At 38.9% G+C, this 22,196-nt stretch overlaps 1 protein-coding gene across 2 annotated transcripts in view; it reads left to right on the top strand.

The window, feature by feature from the left end:
- The window catches only part of NEK10 (NIMA related kinase 10), a 306,143-nt gene that overhangs the window by 268,257 nt on the left and 15,690 nt on the right, over positions 1-22,196 (top strand). For both annotated transcript variants that reach the window (XM_036870615.1, XM_036870614.1), the window contains one exon: positions 5,174-5,284. In XM_036870615.1, coding sequence (XP_036726510.1) covers positions 5,174-5,284 — 111 coding nt within the window. The remainder of the gene's footprint in view (positions 1-5,173; positions 5,285-22,196) is intronic.

Here is a 22,196-nt window from a genome sequence, read left to right as displayed (position 1 = left end):
TGAACGAAATTGGGAAGTGAGTGTGCAAGTCACCCATGATAAATCTATCCCAGCATTCCTGTCTCTCCAAGCCTTTGAATTCCCTCCTCCACAAGCCAGAGAAGCTCTGGCATTTTATCCTCATTAAATGTAGGCCACCATTGAGTCCAGGTTTTAGTACACCTCCAGCTGCACAAACTAATATATTAAATCTAGACTCTCTAGTAAGTACACACATTTGAATGAATTCAGCTTGATATAGTGCTATATTTCATCCTTCTTGTCCTGACACCCTTAGAATCCACTCCTGCACATGTTCTCTGGGTTGCTGCTGATATGGAATAGCAAAATCTTTTGATGCAGAGCAGATAGGGAAGTGTACAAGTTCCCCTGGATCATATTGAGATATGACCCTTGTTCCTGACTTAAAGCTCACTGTTGTGGGTCTTAAGAGGAATGAGCATCCCTTTTAAAGATATTACCCCCCATCTGTCCTAGGTGAGGTTAGTATAGAGTTTTGAAGCAAAAGAAGTCTTATCTTCTCAGATGCAGGGTTTCAAGCTACTTCCACTGGCAATGATGGCTCAGAGTGAGTTGAGTTTCAAGATTGTCAGTTTTATCTGGGTCCAACAACATGTCCCTACTTGGAGTTTTAGTATTCTAATCTTTTTTTCTAACTTTTGCATGAGAAACTTGGTGAAATGTACATTCAGCTGACATTGTAATTCAGCAACCTGATCAATTAGATTTGTGTTTGATTATCAGCCATACCAGTGCTGTGGTAGCAAGAAATACATTCTATTAGGGCTGTCATGGAATCTTTCTGGCTCTTAGACTATGAATTGAGCTGAGAGTTAAAGGACCCAGGTTTGTCATTGTCTCTCTGTAAGTGCCCCAGTGCATCTAAAGGACCCGCCCACCCCACCATCCTCGTGGTCTTCATACTGCCTGATGGTCAAGTGTAGCAGCCACTCAAGCTTCCAGGGCACTCGCTTCAGTTGGCTCTTCATTCAGGTGACAACTGACTAACTGTGATGCCACTGCATGCCATGGATTACTATCATCCTCTGTCCTATTGGCAAACAACCCAGCAGTGGGCTCGGTTCCAAGGGTACAATCAAATCAATTTCCAAATGCCATCTCTATGGCTCCTCCTGGACATTCTTGGAACCAAATCTGTTTCAGTGAGGGTCTATTCAGAGGACAGAAACCAAACTGATTTCAACAGGGAAGGTTTCACATAAAGAATTGTTTAAGAATTACTAATAATAACAGGGTATTATCTACTGAGGAGGGGAAGAGAAATCTAAAGACTATAAGAAGAGCAGATAAGGAAGTTACTACTTATAGGGCTGAGGCACAGCACCCAAGAAAGGAACAAAATAGAAGAGGACACCCTCATCCTGGGCTGAGGTCCAGACCTCACTGGAAAGTCAGAGAAATGTCCTGAGGTACTGTGCTGTAGACTTGTTGGAAATCAGCCTGTAAGAGTGGTGTGCTGGGAATTGCCCTCTAGGAACTGCCCTCTATGGGACCAGGGGAGGCTGCCCACTCGTAGGTGCTGCTCCATGGAACTCTCTGGAAAGCTGCCTGCAGGGTTGGTGGCACTGAATCTGGCTGGGGATGAGCACCGCTGGGGGTCCCCATTCCTGCTGACCATTCACTGCTGCCAAACTAAGGCAAGGCAGGAGCATCACTGGAACCAGAAAGACAGGCTCCATCCTCCACTAGTGCCCTCTGCAGATAAAGCTGAACATCCAGCCAGCTGACAAGGGATATATGTTCCAGTGTCACAAGCAGGGCAATGAAGGTGGATTTGGAGCTGAGAGTAAACAAACTGACAGCTGGCACAGTTAGCCTGGGGGCTCGACAAGGGACTACCTTATTTGGGACCTGCCCACCTCTAACTTCTCACTGTTCCCCCTTTGACTTCTGCCCAGCCTGGAGACTAGCCTAGCTCTTATCTATCATGTTTGGGTTATTTTGGGGGGTTTTTTGTGGATTTAAAAAAATTTTTTAAACCAAATCTGGTGTTCTTTTCAGTTACCCTGAGTACCAGCCTTTTGAAGACTCAAGAGTCTAAAATTGATTACCCTTTTCTCCATTTTCTTCTGTCAACCTTTCCTTTAGGCAATCCCGCAGAACTGTCTACCTGATTAAATGAAAGTGGGTGAAGGGGCATAAGAACATAGGATGAGGGAGAAAACTGGTTAATAAGTCAAAATATAATCTGCCATATCTCTATTGAGTAAAGATATTATATTCAAAAATACATTTCCATTTAAATACTGATATAGATATATGGAGAAGAATTCTTAACTTTAGTGCTATGTAAATAACTTCAAATAGCTTATTGGTTACCTTAATGATTCACTACTAAATTGAGAGAAAATATCCTTTGAAATTTAAATATAATTTCCATATGCCTGTCCTGCTAATTTTTATATTAAAAAACTTTTTAAATGGATGTATTTTGTTTCTTTATTGGAGTTCGAAGTATTATAAAGCAAGAATGAAACTATTAAAAACACCTTATTATTATGCTCTTACACTGCCAGTATAACAAATGATTTCATATTTTTGGCAAGATGGAATTCCTTGCTACAAGTTAAGATACAATCATGGTGGTTGTAAAAATGTATTTCCAGAATACTTTAAAGTTTATGACATTGCTCATAGTAAGGAATGATTCCTCTTTGGGGAACCTTAAATTACAGTGCTAACCAAAGTCACTGCCTTTCAAATAAAGGAGATAAATACAAGTCTAAACATTACACTCACGTATTTACCAAAGCTTAAAGACCAAGATCAATTTTTTCTGTCTCGTAATTGCAAAGGAAAACTTCTGAAAATAAAACTGAATGGACAAACAAACAAAAAAACCTTCTTGTTCACATATTTATTTACTATATAAATTCCTGCAGACTTAAGCTGTGGTAGTACCCTGAATTGCAGAGCCAGATCCCTTCTGACAACCAACAAGTGACTTTAAATGGGAAACTGCTTACTTTTGGCTGGTGGTGGCCTTTCTTATCCAGTTTCCATGGAGACAAATCTGTGGAAACCATCTAAAAGCAACTATTTTAAAAGACAGGATGTTAGAATCCTAACTCTGCCTTCAGTGATTTGACATCTGTTTTCATCAAAAATAAGATGGGAATCTTAAGACCAGTAAGCTGAGAATGAAATCAGTGGTTCATTTCCATTGCTGGAAACCAAAATCGATCTTTGAGCATATAAGGTGACTAAGGTACATACATTATCTTTTATTAGGAGTCTTTATGTGTTATTGCTTAGGTAGAACCTGTGCAGCCAACGTAAGCTTTGGATTTAACTCTATAGTTAAGATTTGATTGTTACGTTAAATAAATGCTTTAAAAATCAGCATATAGCAATCTCCTCTTAAACAGTAATATGTCAAAATAACTTTTTTTCAGTAGAAAATATATTGTTTGAGTCACTATCAAAGGGGACCCTGTGGGCTACTGATGGTCTGCCAATGTATTTTTGGAGATACTAGTTCTTTAGAAAGAATCCATGTATTATGTTTGAGAAAACCTACAATATAAATGTATAAGATTTCTTTTTTTTTTCTGCTGTTACTTTATTTGGTATGATAAAAACAAACAAAAACCACACTTTTAGACTCGTGACATTGAAGGAACCATTACCTTTTCTAGAATCAGTTTCTTCATCAGTAAAATTCAGGTAGCTTATGGGACTATTGTGATAAAGGAAATAAAGTATGTGAAATGTTTATAAAGTGCTATACTTGTGTAATGCTAGTGGTGATGGTATTTGCTCTCGAACAATTGTTGTGCTGGCAGACTCACTACCTCAGAAAGTATCTTGGGTGTTATGTAATGTCTGATTTCCTCACCTATAGGATAGTACCTACTTCATAAGTTTATTGTCGAGAAAAAAGTGAGCTAATGCACATGAAAGAGTAACCATAGTGCCTGGCACATACAAGTCATAGGTATTAGTAATTTTATTCTTCGTATTATAATTCTTATATATATATAATTATACTTATATTATCTGCAGTTTTAAGTTATGTGTGAGTCATCATTCTGTACAAAATTTTTAATTCTTCCATGAAAACTTTAAAGATAGGGTGCTGTCGCTTGTGATAATTATTCTGATAAGCTACAATAGCTTTCTAATACTGCCCTGTATATGAATCTTAAGTTGACTGAATATTAACTTATGCAAGAAAGTTTTTGTGAGGATTAATTCAGACCATCAGGAGTAGTAAAAGCAATTCTAAGTTAACTAGAGGCTTATCAAGTTAAATGAATAACAAGGTTTTAAGAGTATCTGAATTAATGTGATACTGATGGCTGCCACAACCGGGGTAAGTCACTTTTGAAGGACCCACTGGTGCTGTAGCAGACAGTGAGTTATGTCAGAAAGGGCTGCTACCTTTACCCTTGACAGGTAGAATCATGCTGGGCATCAACTAGAAGGTCCTGGGCCAACACTGCCCTTTGGTGTTTGACTTAGGGAAGTGGCAACTTCTGGTGGGTAACAGTAGGGAATTATCAAGACCAAAAATGTGTCTTGAGGTACTTTCCCTTACCTTCTCCACTCAAACCAGTGGCTTCCTACTATTTACTTATTAAATCTAACTCATCCTGCTGAGCCCTAATGTATACAAATTCATTTCTCTCTTTCTTCTTGATAAGATTGGCCCCTCCAATCTGATCTCTCTCCAGCTGTATATTCAGAAGCAGGCCTCTGACCCTGTACTAATGCAGATGTGTGCTTCCTGGTCCAAAGTGTCAGATCCTTCAGGACAAGGACCATGATGAGAGTGTTCAGCATGGTTCTGGGCATGATACAAGCACTTAAGCATTCATAGAATGCATCTTTCCTTGTAAGTCTGTTGTTTGCAAAATTCAATTTATACACACAACTAATATATAATTTAGTCATTCTATGAAAAAATAATATAAATAAAATGAAAGAACAGTAACATAATTAGAAGTAGTCTTTTGAAAGAGAACAGAGTGATGTGTTTCTTCTGGATTGTAGAATGAAAAATTGTAACATTAAGTCATGCTATTTGGAGTAAAATTTAAATTCTTATTTAGTCCTGTTGAGTGAATATTGCTACCCTCACAAATGCTTCCTGGGAGTCAGCTATGCATAGTTAACAATGTGCTTATAATGATTTTCTCATTTTATGCAGCTTCCTCCAGCTTTGCACCACAATTTGAAAAGAAGGGTTATAGAGAGATTCAAGAAATCCCTCTTCAGCCAGCAGAGTAACCCTTGTAATTTGAAATCTGAAATTAAAAAGGTACAGTATTCTACATATAGGAATTCTTCTTTGACTAACAAAAAAACGTCATAAGAATTAAATTTTATACCTCCTGTGCTTGTATCCTCTATTTAAAGCTCTGCCCTCTACTAAAGGGTATTATCAATGTTTGTCTTAGTCCATTTGGGCTGCTATAGTAAAAATACCATAAAGTGCAGAGTTTATAAACAGCAAGAATTTATTGCTTATGGTTCTGGTAGCTGGAAGTTCAAGATCGAGGTACCAGCACGGTCAGGTCTGGTAAGGACCCTCTTCCAGGTTGCAGACTGCCGACTTCTTGCTGTATATTTACATGGCAGAGGAAGCAAGGGAGCTCTTCCAGGCCTCTTTTATAAGCGTATTTTTTATAAGAACACTTATATAAGGGCTTTATCTTTATGGCCTAATTACCTCCCAAAGGTCCCACCTTGGAGGTTAGTTTCAATATACAAATTTTGGGGGACACAAACATTGAGACCATAGCACTGCTTAAGATACTAAATCGAGGATATGTCTTTGCCTCTAATTTTCTCCCCTTTATTTCTGAAGCCATTGTTCTCAGAAGACTAATAGAAAGTTCTTTCAGTATTATTGCATGTTTTCCTAAGAAGAAATGTTATTAAATATCTTTAATTTAAATAAATATATATGTCTTTTTTAGAGAATTCTATTCCAACCTTTGTTAGAATATTCTTCAATGAGCCCCTAAATTGAGGTTTGCAACTCTGAACAAGTCACTTAACCATCTGAGGCCATGATTTTTATCACCTGTGAGGGTGGAATGAACAATTTCTAAGGTTCTTTTCGTCTTCAACATTCTATGGTCTCCTAGACTTTGGGTGCTGGTAAATAGTTCTATTCTTACATAAGGAAACTAAATCACAAAGAGATTAAATCAACCAGACAGAAAGAAAATTGTTTATTTCTGGTTAACACAACTTGGCAATAGGAAATCCGTTTGACCTGGTCAGTAGCCATTTTGATACAGGCCTTTGAAGTGGTCACAGGCTCCCATTCTCCTGTCCCAGAAAGACACAAGGCCCAAACAGCTTGGGCCCAGTTGTGTAAAGATGCTTGATCCCACTCCAATTTTGTATATTTTTTAAAAACTTCAGCATATACATAAACTTTGGCACAGGCATGCTGCCAATGAACTTTTTCTTTAAGGTTTCTTTTTCTTTTACTGTATCCAATCTGTAGTATAAATTAACTCATAATTCGGGCAATGTTGGAGGACAGAGGGAACCAAAAGTGCCCACTGAACTGAGAAGGCATCTTGAGACAGAAAATCGAGGCAGGCAGCTCCATGTAATCAATGGACCAGTTTATTACAGGATAAGTTACAGGGTGGGATCTGGATCAGGTGGACAACGACCCAGAAGCATTCGCAGCTGCACTCCACACCTCTGAGGGGACATTGGGACAGTTTTATAGTTAACGAAGGAGTTGGGGGGCTGCTCGGAAATAGGACGTGCCTTCCTAAGTCAAGTTTTATGAATGGGTAACTGGTCTTGTGGGCGCTGGGAATACGTCAGCAAAGGTCTTCATCATTGTTTAGGGACTAACAGAGCATGGAGCCCACCTGGTCCTAATGATTATTAAACAATGTCTCTTAACTACAAAGCTCCTAATGACAGAGAAGTGATTTATTGTGCAGTACAGTCCTGGATAGGGTCAGCGGGAGGACAGGAGGAACTGTATGGGCCCAAGGTAGCATCAGTTATGCTAACGGTCATATACTCTCTTTGATAAGAAATGCAAACAGTATGTTTTTGCTTTTTTGCCTTACATCAGTGGTGTCTGCACATACACAAACAGGAGATGGGGAAAAAAACACATAGCTGCAGGTAAACAAAACATAAACCCTACCTCATCAGAGATTAGGGATTTTATGGGTTGTCTTGGCAAATAAGGCCAAGAAACAAAGCTAGGGGAGATCAAAACAGAAGTGGAGGAGACTTCAAATATTTATTTTAGGATATTCACATATTGCATCATGAATACCAATAAATAGATTTTAAAGACAGAAGCTCAAGTCTCCCATGAAAACGTTACATGTTGATAAGTTTTATATTCTTATTAAAATGATATTCAGAATAATCCAGTTTGTACACACTTTTATTTTAACAGAAATCCCAGCTTTATGAGAGGAAGGTGCCTGCTGCAAACTGAGGCATGAAGGGGGCTGCAACCTGTCCCTGCTCCGTGTTTCCAGCAGTGCCTGTCCTTAGCGCAAATCATCGTCTCTTTTGTGACTTAGGTTTTCAGTTTGGCCTCCTTCCTTGGTGTCTTTCTTTTCCTCCTTTTGTTTAGCTGTGCCACCCACTTCCAACCTTGTGTGCTTCCTCTGCTGTGGCGGCATCTCTCACAGGAGCATCTCATCTCTGTTCTTGGTCTGGGGCATGAGGGGACCGAAGGGGGCATAGATTCATACTCCTTTCAACTGGGTTAAGACGCAGATTAAATTATCCTATGAAGAATGCTATGGTCTCCTCATCTGATATTATAAGCCTGTGGTGCTTCATACCCTTATGAAATATACCCTATAATCGGGGGCAGGCCTCACCTCCTATGAGCTAAAGAAATTGGAAGCCTGGGATATTAACCAGCTCCTCCATTAACACTTTTCTTAATTTTCCTTGTCCAGAATTAATCTCCCCTTTCTCTATGCTTCAATCACTTTTTCACTCATATCGTTGTGTTTTAAATAGCTTTTCATTCAAAAGCTATTTAGCTCACATGTCTGTTTACCTAAGGGTAGTGAGTTTATCTTGTTCATCTTTGATTCCCCAGACTCGTACACGGTGCATGGTAGATGCTTAATGAATAATTGTTGAATATAGAATAAATTCTAGATTGATAGACATATTCTATATAACATATCCTATATTGGTTCTATTCTTTATTGATATATAAATATTGATAAATATATTTATATATTTCTCCATGAAAAAAAAGAAGCCCTCCTGCCCCCAGTCTAAACCTAAATGAGAAAAGTTTGTGACCTGTTTTTCCCCCTTTCTGGTGTAATCTTTGGTTAGTGACAATTTTTTTCAGAAATGGCTTTATCATCCCTTGTACAATCATAGAGGAGTAGCCCATTAGCCTTTGAATGACACGGTCACCCCACACCATGGCCTTGGAAGAAGTGGTGACAACACATAAACTGCATGTGATTTCCACCCTCCCCTCTGAAGCTTCTCCTAAAATCCTGGGACTCCATGTCTGCAGTTTGAAGGAGTCATTATGGGATGATTGCAACTTACTTATGAGTGGCCTGAGGCCCAGCAGGATGGACAGAAGAGTCAAAACATGGAAGAACCCTTTTCCAAGAAATGAGCCTTTTTATTTATGACTCACCTGAGGTGTCTTCAGTGCATGCTATTCAACCTTGGCTAGAATTGCAGGGTGAACAAAGCATCTATGCAATTGCATAGGTGTCTTTGAGAACTAGGGTTTTCAGCATGGGAGAAAGGAGAAACAGAAACGAAGTAGAAAATACTAATTCAAATTAGAAGTATCAATATGAATCCGTACGAATTCATGATAGATCTTATCTTTTAAAAAAGACACATATTTCCTAAATTTCACTAAAATGATATAGAAACGAAGCAAGCGGCAGTGTGCTCCCTTTGCACCCATAGCTTTGGAAATATAGCCCATTGCAGCTCTTGAGCAGGAACTGAATGAGACTAGGCTCGAATATCTTGACATAACAGAATACATGGCAAGGATGCTGTCAAGGACTACTGAGCGTGTGTCAAAAGGACTCAGGAGCCAACAAAGAAGCTCTCACAGACTATCTATTGGATAATTAAAGCGTCAATAAGAATAATAACCAAAATTGATTGAAAACATTAACTAATGTTTAAATCCAAGAGTTCACAAAAGTAAAAAAAAAAAAAATCCCTCATTGGTTACCTTTGGAAGATGCTAAGTGACCAACTCATTATTTTGAAAATTGTTTACAAAAGGAAAGAATCAAACATTTATTCTGCCCTTCACTTATGAATTCTATCTCAGGGTAACTAAATTGATGAGGGGGAAGTTTCTCATTACAGAAGTACTTCAGGTAATAAGTACTGAAGGAATAAAAAATATTGTCATTTTGCAGCCCCTGAATGAAATAATGGATCTGACATGATCACTACTGGCTGCTGACATCACAAAAAGAGGAACAACCGGACAGTACATGCCTCCTGATGGATGTGCACAGCACATCTGTGAAATGTACATGCTAAACACTTGAATCTGCATCTGATCAGCCTCTAAGATTTAAGCATAAGAAAATAGTGAGTGTAAATACTGGGCATTTCTGTTAACAAAGTGGCCTAGAAAGTCTAATAAAAACTAATAGAAAGGAGCTGTAGGTTAGAAAAAATGAAAAATAAGGCAATATTTTATGTCTTAACATGTTATGTAATTCAGTCAAAGAGGACAAGAAAAATCTAAAGAAAAAAAAGATCAGAGGACTGACGAGTGAAGTGTGATAAAACATGTTGAAACATTTCTCATTTCTGGCACCTAATTTCATTTCTTTTCTTTCTTTTTTTTTAACATCTTTATTGGGGTATAATTGCTTTACAATGGTGTGTTAGTTTCTGATTTATAACAAAGTGAATCAGTTATACATACACATATGTTAACATTTATTTTCACTTAATTTCCTTCAGAGTTCTATCTCAGTTGATTAGGTTCCAAATCATTTATGTAGTTGTTCTACAGAAAAGATAGCCTTATTTTATGATATGGAAAAGAAGATACAATTTGGGGAATTTAATGAGGATTACATTTGTAGTTTCTCCTACAAATTTTATTTTCTTCTCTTTAGTTTTTGCTTAAAAAGTACTATATACTCAATTGACCAATAAAGTGCTAAAATTGTTCAATATTTGCTCAAAATTAGTGGTTTTTTGGGGGGAGAGGTAGTATATAGTGATATAATCTTTTCTCTGTAATATTTACTTGACTTGTTTAGTTCAAAAGTGCATACAATTATTTGCTCCTTAGAACTGTAGATGTTTATTCAGAGCAGAAGAGCCCTTTTATAAAAATTTATTTTGTATTGAAGTATAGTTGATTTACAATGTTGTGTTAGTTTCTGGTGTATAGCAAAGTGATTCATTTATACATATATATGTATATGCATAAAGAATATATATATTCTTTTCTCATATTCTTTTCCATTATGGTTTATGATAGGATACTGAATACAGTCCTCTGTCCTCTAGAGTAGGATCTTGTTGTTCCTCCATTCTATATATAATAGTTTGCATCTGCTAATTCCAAACTCCCAATCCATCCCTCCCCCACCCCTCTCCTCCTTGGCAAACACAAGTCTGTTCTCTGTGTGTGTGAATCTGTTTATGTCATATTTTTGATTCCACATATAAGTGATATCTTATGGATTTGTCTTTCTGACTTAGTTCACTTAAATGACAATCTCTAGGTCCATCCATGTTGCTTCAAATGGCATTATTTCATTCTTATTTTATAGTTAAGTAGTATTCCATTGTATATATACACCACGTGTTCTTTACCCATTCATCTGTTGATGGACACTTAGGTTGCTTCCATGTCTTGGCTATTGTAAATAGTGTTGCTATGAATATTGGGGTACATGTATCTTTTCAAATTATAGTTTTCTCTGGATGTATGCCCAGGGGAGGGATTGCTGGATCATATGGCAACTCTATTTTTAGTTTTTTGAGGAACCTCCATACTGTTTTCAATATTGGCTGCACCAATTTACATTCCCACCAACAGTGTAGGAGGGTTCCCCTTTCTCCACACCCTCTCCAGCATTTATTGTTTGTAGATTTTTGATGATGGCCATTCTGACCCATGTGAGGTGGTACCTCATCGTAGTTTTGATTTGCATTTCTCTAATAAGTCGTGATGTTGAGCATCTTCTCATATGCCTCATGGCCATCTGTATGTCTCCTTTGGAGAAATGTCAATTTAGGTCTTCTACCATTTTTTGTTTGGGTTTTTTTTGTTACTGACTTGTATGAGCTATTTGTATATTTTGGAAATTAATCCCTTGTCGGTAGCATTGTTTGCAACTATTTTCTCCCAGTCCGTAGGTTGTCTTTTCATTTTGTTTATGGTTTCCTTTGCTGTGCAAAAGCTTATACGTTTAATTAGGCCCTATTTGTTTATTTTTACTTTTATTTCTATTGTCTTAAGAGACTGACCTAGGAAAACATTAGTATGATTTATGTCAGAGAATGTTTTGCCTATGTTCTCGTCTAGGAGTTTTATGGTGTCATGTCTTATATTTAAGTCTATAAACCATTTTGAGTTTGTTTTGTGTATTGTGTGTGTTCTAACTTCATTGATTTACATGTGGCTGTCCAGGTTTCCCAACACCACTTGCCTAAGAGACTGTCTTTTCCCCATTTTATATTCTTGCCTCCTTTGTTGAAGATTAATTGACTGTAGGTATGTGGGTCTATTTCTGGGCTCTATATTCTGTTCCATTGATCCATATGTCTGTTTTTGTGCCAGTACTGTGCTGTTTTGATTGCTGTAGCCTTGTAGTATTGTCTGAAGTCTGGGAGGGTTATGCCTCCTACTTCGTTCTTTTTCCTTGGGATTGCTTTGGCAATTCTGGGTCTTTTATGATTCCATATAAATTTTAGGATTATTTGTTCTAGTTCTGTGAAAAATGTCATGGGTAATTTGATAGGGATTGCATTAAATCTGTAGATTGTTTTAGGTATGGCCATTTTAACAATATTAATTCTTCCAATCCAAGAGCATGGGATATTTTTCCATTTCTTTGAATCACCTTCAGTTTCCTTTATTAATGTTTTATAGTTCTCAGTGTACAAGCCTTTCATCTCCTTGGTCAGGTTTATTCCTAGGTTTTTTGGGTTTTTCTTGTTTTGTTTTTTTTTGATGTGATTTTAAAAGGGATTGGTTTTTTTTACTTCCCCTTTCTGGTATTTCATTGTTAGTGTAAAGAAATGCAACAGATTTCTGTATGTTAATCTTGTATCCTGCTACCTTGCTGAATTCATTTACCAGTTCTAGTAGTTTTTGTGTGGAGTCTTTAGGGTTTTATATAAATAGCATCGTATCATCTGAATATAATGACAATTTTACCTCTCCCCTTCCAATTTGGATACATTTTATTTCTTTTTCTAGTCTGACTGCTGTGACTCGAACTTCCAATACTGTGTTGAAGAGAAATGATGAGAGAGAGCATCCTTGTCTTGTTCCAGATTTTAACAGGAAGACTTTCAGCTTTTCATCAGAGTATTATATTCGCTGTGGATTTGTCATAAATAGCTATTATGATGTTGAGATATGTTCACTCTATACCCACTTTGGTGAGAGTTTTTATCATGAATGAATGTTGAGTTTTATCAAATGCTTTCTCTGCATCTATTGAGATGACCATGTGGTTTTTGTCTTTTCTTTTGTTGATGTGGTGTATCACACTGATTGATTTGCATGTGTTGAACCATCCTTATGACCCTGGGATGAAACCCACTTGGTCGTGGTATATGAACTTTTTTATGTGTTGTTGGATTCAGTTTGCCAATATTTTTTGAGAATTTTTGCATCTATATTCTTCAAAGATATTGGCCTGTAATTTTCTTTTTCAGTAGTGTCTTTATCTGGTTTTGGTATCAGGGTGATGGTGGCTTCAAAGAATGACTTTGGGAGTGTTCCCTCCTCTTCAGTCTTTTGGAAGAGTTTGAAAAGGATAAGTATAACTTCTTTGTATGTTCAGTAGAATTCCTCAGTGAAGCCTGAACTTTTGTTTGCAGGGAGTTGGTGTGGTTTTTTTGTTTGTTTTTTGTGTTTTTTTTTACATTTTCTATTTCACCTCTAGTGATTGGTCTCTTATTTTCTATTTCTTTTTCATTCAGTTTTGGTGGGCTGTATGTTTCTAGAAACTTGTCCATTTCTTCTAGGTTGTCCAATTTGTTGGCATATAGTTGTTCATAGTATTCTCTTATGTTTTCTTGTACTTCTGTGGTATCGGTTGTTATTTCTCACTTTCATTTCTTACTTTATTTGGGTCCTCTCTCTTTTCTTCTTGGTGAGCCTGGCCAGAGGTTTGTTGATTTTGTTTACCCTTTCAAATAATCAGCTCTCTGTTTTACTGATTTTTTTCCTACTCTTTTTAAGTCTCTACTTTATTTATTCCCTCTCTGATCATTATTATTTCCTTCCTTCTGCTAACTTTAGGTTTTGTTTGTTCTTCTTTTTCTAATTCTTTTAGGTGGTAGGTTAGGTTGTTTATTTGAGATTTTTCTTGTTTTTTGAGGAAGGCCTATATGGCTATGAACTTCCCTCTAAGGACTGCTTTTGCTGTATCCCATAGATTTTGTATGGTTGTGTTTTCATTGTCATTTGTCTCAAGGTATTTTTAAATTTCCTCTTTGATTTGATCATTGACCCTTTGGTTTTTTAGTAGCATGTTGTTTAGTCTACATGTAATCATTTTTTCTCATTTCTCTTTTTGTGCTTAATTTCTAGTTTCATGCCATTGTGGTCAGAAAAGATGCTTGAAATAATTTCTATCCTCTTAAATTTGTTGAGGCTTGTTTTGTGCCCTAGTATTGGTCAATCCTAGAGAATGTTTCATGTGCACTTGAAAAGAATGTGTACTCTGGTTATTTTGGATGTAATGTCCCGAAAATATCAATTAAGTCTAACTGTTCTGTTGTATCATTTAGGATATCTGTTACTTTACTGATTTTCTGTCTGGAAGATCTGTCCATTGATGTGAGTTGGGTGTTAAAGTCTCCTACTATCATTGTATTCCTGTCAATTTCTCCAGTTTTGTCTGTTAGTATTTGTCTTATGTATTTGGGTGATCCTATATTGGGTGCATATATGTTAACAACTGTAATGTGCTCTTCTTGTATTGATCCTTTTATCATTATATAGTGTTCTGCTTTATCTTTCTTTATGGCCTTTGCTTTAAAGTCTATTTTGTCTGATATGAGTATTGCTACCCCCACTTTCTTGTCATTTCCGTTTGCATGAAATATCTTTTTCCATCCCCTCATTTTCAATCTATGTGTGTCCTTTGCCCTAAAGTGGGTCTCTTGTAGGCAGCGTATTGTCGGCTCTTGTTTTTTTTAAATCAAATCTGACACTCTATGTCTTTTGATTGCAGCATTTAGGCAATTGACATTTAAGGTAATTATTGATAGATATGCATTTATTGCCATTTTACACCTTGTTTCCCAGGTGATTTTGTATTTCTTCTTTGTTCCTTTTCTTTTCTTTTTGTTTTTTCTATTGTAGTTTGATAGTTTTCTTTTGTATTTGCTTGAGTTCCTTTCTTTTTGGTTTTTGGTGAATCTATTGTATGTTTTTCATTTGTGGTTACCCTGTTTTTCAAGTATGCTAACCCATTCCTATATCTACTTGCTTTAGACTGGTAAAGACTCAAACACATTCTTTAAAAAATGTACATTTTTCTTACTCTCCCCCTCCACATTTTATTATTTTGATATCCTCTTTTACACCTTCATGTTTATCCTTTTGCTGTTCATTGTAGTTATCATCACTTTCACACACAAAATAATTTTTTAACATCTTTATTGGATATAATTGCTTTACAATGGTGTGTTAGTTTCTGCTTTATAACAAAGTGAATCGGTTATACATATACATATGTCCCCATATCTCTTCCCTCTTGTGTCTCCCTCCCTCCCACCCTCCCTATCCCACCCCTCTAGGTGGTCACAAAGCACCGAGCTGATCTCCCTGTGCTATGCGGCTGCTTCCCACTAGCTATCTATTTTATGTTTGGTAGTGTATATATGTCCATGCCACTCTCTGATTTTTCCCAGCTTACCCTTCCCCCTCCCCGTATCCTCAAGTCCATTCTCTAGTAGGTCTGTGTCTTTATTCCCATCTTGCTCCTAGGTTCTTCATGACCAGTTCTTTTTTTTTTTTTAGATTCCATATATATGTGTTGGCAAAAAGAGTCATGTACCAAAATGTTCATTGCAGCTCTATTTACAATAGCCAGGACATGGAAGCAACCTAAGTGTCCATCGACAGATGAATGGATAAAGAAGATGTGGCACATATATACAATGGAATATTACTCAGCCATAAAAAGAAACGAAATTGAGTTATTTGTAGTGAGGTGGATGGACCTAGAGTCTGTCATACAGAGTGAAGTAAGTCAGAAAGAGAAAAACAAATACTATATGCTGACACAAAATTTTTTTGATGTTTTAAAAAATCTGTGTACTGACTTATTTAAATGATTTACTTTTCAATTGTGATTTTTCTTTCCTATTGATTCTTGCCTCTTTTCTATTTAGAGAAGACTTTTCAATATTTCTTTTAAGATAGGTTTAGTATCGCTGTATTCTTTAAATTTTGCTTGTCTGAAAAATTCTTTATCCCTCCTTTTATTCTAAATGATAATCTTGTTGGGTAGAGTATCCTAGGTTGCACGTTTTTCCCTTTCAAGACTTTGAATATATCTTGCCACTCCTAGCCTGCAACATCTGAAGAGAAATCAGCTGATAGCCTTATGGGGGTTCCCTTGTAATTAATTCTTTGTTTTTCTCTTGGTACCTTTAAAATCCTATCTTTAACTTTTGCCATTTTAGTTATAATATGTCTTGGTGTAGGTCTGTTTGGGTTCATCTTGTTTGGGATCCTCTGCACTTCCTATACCTGGATGTTCATTTCCTTCTTTAGGTTTGGAAAGTTTTCAGCCATGATTCTTCAAATATATTTTCTATCCCCTTTTTTCTTTCCTCTCCTTCTGGGATCCCTATTATGTGTAGATTGGCATGTTTCATATTATCCCATAGGTCTTGTATATTGCTTTCATTTTGTTTTTCATTTGTTTTTCTTTCAGCTGTTCAGATTTGGTGATTTCCATTATTCTATCTTCCAGATCACTTATTTGTTCTTCTGCATTATTCAATTTGCCATTTATTGCCTTTAGCTCAGTTTTCATCTCAGCAAATCAGTTTTATAATTTTTCTTGTTTCCTCTTTATAGTTTCTAGTTCCTTTTTATAGTAATCTGCATTTCTACTGATAGGCTTTCTTAATCCCTTCAGTATTTTTATTACCTCCTTTTTGAACTCAGAGTCTATTAGACTGAAGAAGTCTGTTTCACTGTTTGTTCTTTCAGGTGAATTCTCTTGATCTTTTAATTGGGAGTGATTTCTCTGTTTCTTCATTTTACTTGTATTTCTCTGACTCTATGAGTTTAGGAGAAAGAGTTATTTACTGTGGTCTTGGAGAGATGTTTTTATGTGGGAGAGTTCCTGTGTAGCCTGCATGGGTTTAATATTTTTGGTGCAAGTGCTGCTTTTAGTATGGATGCCTGCTGCGTCTTTCCCCGGTGTGTACTGGCCATTATCCCTTTGATAGGAGGTGTGACTGGTGTTTTGATTACCAGAGCCTGCACTGGATACTGAGTGGGCCCTCCTCTTTGCTCTGTGGTTGTCACAATCCTGTCAGGGACAGGGTCTACTTTCTAGTTTTTGGAGTAGAAGCCCCCATATCCGTTTCTGACTGCAGCATGAGGTAGGCAAGATTGAAGCCCTCACACTAGGAGAGGAACCACTGAATATTCTTCAGCAGGAGCTGTCCACCCAGGAGTGTGCTCAGTGGTGTTGCCTGTCACGTGTTGTGTGAGCTCACAAAGTATACTGTCGTTGGCACTGCCCTCAGCCCTGCCTTAACTGTGGGAATGCAATTGGCCCCAGTGTCCCTTAGGCACTGTGTTCACAAAGCCAACAGTGCAGATCCATAGGCACCAATCCACTGAAGTCGGGTACCAGGACCACAGTAGTCATGCACTTGGACCCGCTGTGGGAGCTATGGAAGCAGCCCAGACTCTGGCCCTGCCTCCTTGTACATGCACCTGCAAAGCCCACAGCTGCTAATGCTGGACTTGCCCCAGCCACGGGAGCACCCATTGTCCACTTGGATGTCCTGCAGGCACTGAGTTTACAAAGCTGATGGCAGTGGCATAAATCTGCAGATTGCACAGCCACAGGGAGAGGGCTCAGATTTCAGCCCTGCTTCCTAAGTTGCACAACTCCTGGGGATGAACTCTGATTTCAGCCCCACCTCCGAATGTGGGCAGGCTGTTGGTGCTTGCGTGCTCCCAGAAGTCATAGAGGCAGCACCGCACCAGCTGTGAGCATGCTGAGAAAGAGGCTGCTATGGTGGGCCCTGTCCCTCCCTTCCTGCACCTGTTAACAACACTTCACTTCTATGGCAGACCTGGGCTCCTTCCTCCACATACCCCTGGTTGTGGCCCAAAGCATGGTCCTGCCCCTTTAGGCTGTCCCTGCACAGCCAGCCCCAGTCCTCTCCCTGGGTCTGTGTTCTGAAGCCCGAGTTTCAGCACCCAGCCCCTGCCCACAGCAGCAGATGCACGTCTCCCGCTGGGGAGTGCAGGGAGGTGGTGCAGACCCTCTGTGCTGGTCTCTTGCTGTTCTGCCTGCCTCAAGCCAGCTGCTACTCTCTCCTCTGAGCTTCTGAAGCTCCCTTTATGTCCTGGGTGATCTCCCCACTGGTGAAGGCTTTTCCCAGGGTGAGGGAACCTTTCCTCTTTCACAGCTCCCTCCCAGGGGTGCAGGTCCTGTCTCACTTCCTTTATTTTTTTCTTTTGTCATACTTGGTTATGTGGTGATCTCTCTTGCAATTTTGGCTGTCTGAGACCTTCTGTCAGCATTCAGTAGGTATTCTGTGAGAGTTGTTCCACATGTAGATGTATTTTTGATGTATTTGTGGGAGGAGGTGAGATCCACTTCCTATTCCACCATCTCGATTGGAGTCCCCAGAAGAGCCCTTTTATGTCAGTTCAGAAGAAATTTTCTTACACATTCTTCCAAACAGAACATACATGCCAAAGATGGGATGTACACCTCTTAGCTCATGAGCCAGGAGAGGGCCCCACAGTGCTGGTCTGGGACTGCTGAGCCACCTCACAGCTTCAGCCAGCCTGAGAGGCCACTGCTTTGAAAGATTTTGTTGTATCACCCATATTTCCACCTACTGGGTGAACATTTACTTTGTCATCTGGTATGTCCAGAATTGAACTCACCACCTGCTTCCTTCCTTTGTCCACATCGAATATCATTGGAAGCATCCAGTATCATTCTGCTCAATCGTTAAACCCTGTGGTCACTTTCAACTGTTCCACTTTATCTCTTGCATCTCCTAAGTCATTAGCACCTGGGGAATATTCATAGTGTAGGTGGTTTTGGTTGGCCTTTGATGTTCGAGCCCTGGGTTCTAGCCCTGGTTCTGCCACTTACTAGCTATGCTCCTTGAGCAAATTACTTTACTTCTCAGATTCCTCATCTGTAAAATGGGGATAATGCCTACCTTACAAAGTAGTTGTAAGAACAAAATAGAATATCAAATGTATCTAGAATGTAGTAAGTACTCAATCAATGGCATAGGTGCTATCATTGTTATTAAGTGGGAATATTTGGTCTTCCATAGCTGTTCCTTCCTTTCAGTTTCCACCTAGTCCAAGCTCTTAGCACCCTTCTCTTGCACTAGTGTCACACTTCTTGCTGATCTCCTTGTTCTCCAATTCATTTTGCCAGACTTTTGCCAGTGTTCCTAAACACTTATGTCCAGTTTCCTGCCTCACCATCTAACTCCGAGTCCCACCGCCTAGACCTCCATTATTTGCAGGAGCCTCCTCATGATCTGCCTATGTTCACCCTGAGGTCCCAGACCCACCCAAATTTTTACATATATTGCTTCCAGGGTGATCTCTTCAAAACAGAAATTTGATCATGTCTCTCTCACACACACACACACACACACACACACACACACACACACACACACACCACAGAACATTGTCCAGGGGGCTCTTATAGTATAAAATGTCAAAATACCCACCAATGGTGTTCACAGTCGTGTTTGGTCCAAGCCCTGCCTCTCTCTCCACCCTCACCTCATACCACTCTTGTCCTTTGCTGTCTCCACACTGGCTACAGTGCCCATCTACCATGCTGCTTCCTCCCATTTCTGCACATGCTCTTTCCTCTGCCTGTAATGTTCTTCCCACTCCATCCTTTAATCACTCTTACTCTTTATTTTGGCTCTCAGCATAAGCATCATTTTCTCAGGAAAACCTTCCCTAAGTTAAATCTGTCTGTTACCTCTTAGAACCACAGGCCTTGCCTTCAATGCATTCAGCATATCTGCAATTTTGCAAATACACTAGTGGATATTTCACAGACATAATTCTCCCTAACTAGGCAGTAAGCTCCAAGAATACAATACTTAGCCACCATTGATTGTTTTCATTGTTTGGATCTGTGCATGGCACACAATAGTTCATTTAAAAAATACTCCCAGGGAGCTGTGGTTCAAGATGGTGGAGTAGAAGGATGTGCTCTCACTCCCTCTTGAGAGAGCACTGCAATCACAACTAACTACTGAACAATCATCAACAGGAAGACACTGGAACTCACCAAAAAAGATAGGCCACATCCAAAGACAAAGGAGAAGCCACAATGAGATGGTAGGAGGGGCACAATCACAATAAAATCAAATCCCATAACTGCTGGGTGGGTGACTCACAAACTGGAGAACACTTCTACCACAGAAGTCCACCAACTGGAGTGAAGGTTCTGAGGCCCACGTCGGGCTTCCCAACCTGGGAGCTCTGCAAGGGGAGGAGGAATTCCTAGAGAATCAGACTTTGAAGGCTAGCGGGATTTGATTGCAGGACTTCAACAGGACTGGGGGAAACAGAGACTTCACTCCTGGAGGGCACACACAAAGTAGTGTGCACATTGAGACCCAGGGGAAGGAGCAGTGACCCCATAGGAGACTGAACAGACCTACCTGCTAGCGTTGGAGGGTCTCCTGCAGAGGCAGGAAGTGTCTGTGTCTCACTGTGAGGACAAGGACAATGGTGGCAGAAGTTCTGGGAAGTACTCCTTGGTGTGAGCCCTCCCAGAGTCTACCATTAGCTGCACCAAAGAGCCTGGGTAGGCTCCAGTGTTGGGTTGCCTCAGGCCAAACAACTAACAGGGAGGGAACCCAGCCGCACCCATCAGCAGAGAAGCATCCATTTCTCAGTAAAGTTTTACTGAGCTCTGCCCACCAGAGGAACAGCCAGCTGTACCCACCACCAGTCCATCCCTCAGGGAATTTGCTGAAGCCTCTTAGATAGCCTCATCCACCACAGGGCAGAGAGCAGAAGCAAGAAGAACTACAGTCCTGCAGCCTGTAGAACAAAAACCACATTCACAGAAAGAGAGACAAGATGAAAAGACAGAGAGCTATGTACCAGATGAAGGAACAAGATAAAAACCCAGAAAAACAACTAAATGAAGAGGTAGGCAACCTTCCAGAAAAAGAATTCAGAATAATCATAGTGAAGATGATCCAGGACCTCGGAAAAACAATGGAGGCAAAGATCGAGAAGATGCAAGAAATGTTTAACAAAGACCAAGAAGAATTAAAGAACAAAGAAACAGAGATGAACAATACAATAACTGAAATGAAAACTACACTAGAAGGAATCAATAGCAGAATAACTGAGGCAGAAGAACGGATAAGTGACCTGGAAGACAGAATGGTGGAATTCACTACTGCAGAACAGAATAAACAAAAAAAGAATGAAAAGAAATGAAGACAGCCTAAGAGACCTCTGGGACAACATTAAATGCAACAACATTCGCATTATAGGGGTCCCAGAAGGAGAAGAGAGAGAGAAAGGACCAGGAAATCTTTGAAAAGATTGTAGTCAAAAACTTCCCTAACATGGGTAAGGAAATAGCCACCCAAGTCCAGGAAGCGCAGAGAGTCCCATACAGGATAAACCCAGGGAGAAACATGCTGAGACACATAGTAATCAAATTGGAAAAAATTAAAGACACAGAAAAATTATTGGAAGCAGCAAGGAAAAATGACAAATAACATACAAGGGAACTCCCATAAGGTTAACAGCTGATTTCTCAGCAGAAACTCTACAAGCCAGAAGGGAGTGGCATGACATTTTAAAGTGATGAAAGGGAAGAACCTAAAACTAAGATTACTCTACCTGGCAAGGATCTCATTCAAATTCGATGGAGAAATCAAAAGCTTTACAGACAAGCAGAAGCTAAGGGAATTCAGCACCACCAAACCAGCTCTACAACAAATGCTAAAGGAAATTCTCTAAGTGGGAAACACAGAGAAGAAAAGGACCTACAAAAACAAACCCAAAACAATTAAGAAAATGGTAATAGGAACATACATATCGATAATTACCTTAAATGTGAACAGATTACAGTCTCCAACCAAAAGACACAGGCTCACTGAATGGGTACAAAAACAAGACCCATATATATGCTGTCTATGAGAGACCCACTTCAGACATAGGGACACATACAGACTGAAAGTGAGGGGATGGAAAAAGATATTTCATGAAAATGGAAATCAAAAGAAAGCTGGAGTAGCAGTACTCATATCAGATAAAATAGACTTTAAAATAAAGAATGTTACAAGAGACAAGGAAGGACACTACATAATGATCAAGGGATCACTCCAAGAAGATATAACAATTATAAATATATATGCACCCAACATCGGAGCACCTCAATACATAAGGCAACTGCTAACAGCTATAAAAGAGGAAATCAACAGTAACACAATAATAGTGGGGGTCTTTAACACCTCACTTACACCAAGGGACAGATCATCCAAACAGAAAATTGATAAGGAAACACAAGCTTTAAATGACACAATAGACCAAATAGATTTAATTGATATTTATAGGACATTCCATTAAAAAACAGCAGATTACACTTTTTTCTCAAGTGCACGTGGAACATTCTCCAGGATAGACAACACCTTGTGTCACAAATCAAGCCTCAGTAAATTTAAGAAAATTAAAATCATATCAAGCATCTTTTCTGATGACAACACTATGAGAT

This window comes from Balaenoptera musculus, chromosome 11, assembly GCF_009873245.2.
Source record: "Balaenoptera musculus isolate JJ_BM4_2016_0621 chromosome 11, mBalMus1.pri.v3, whole genome shotgun sequence".
Taxonomy (NCBI): Eukaryota; Metazoa; Chordata; class Mammalia; order Artiodactyla; family Balaenopteridae; genus Balaenoptera; species Balaenoptera musculus.
The sequence above is the reverse complement of the archived record's forward strand: the minus strand, read 5'-3'. Positions and strand labels throughout refer to the sequence as shown.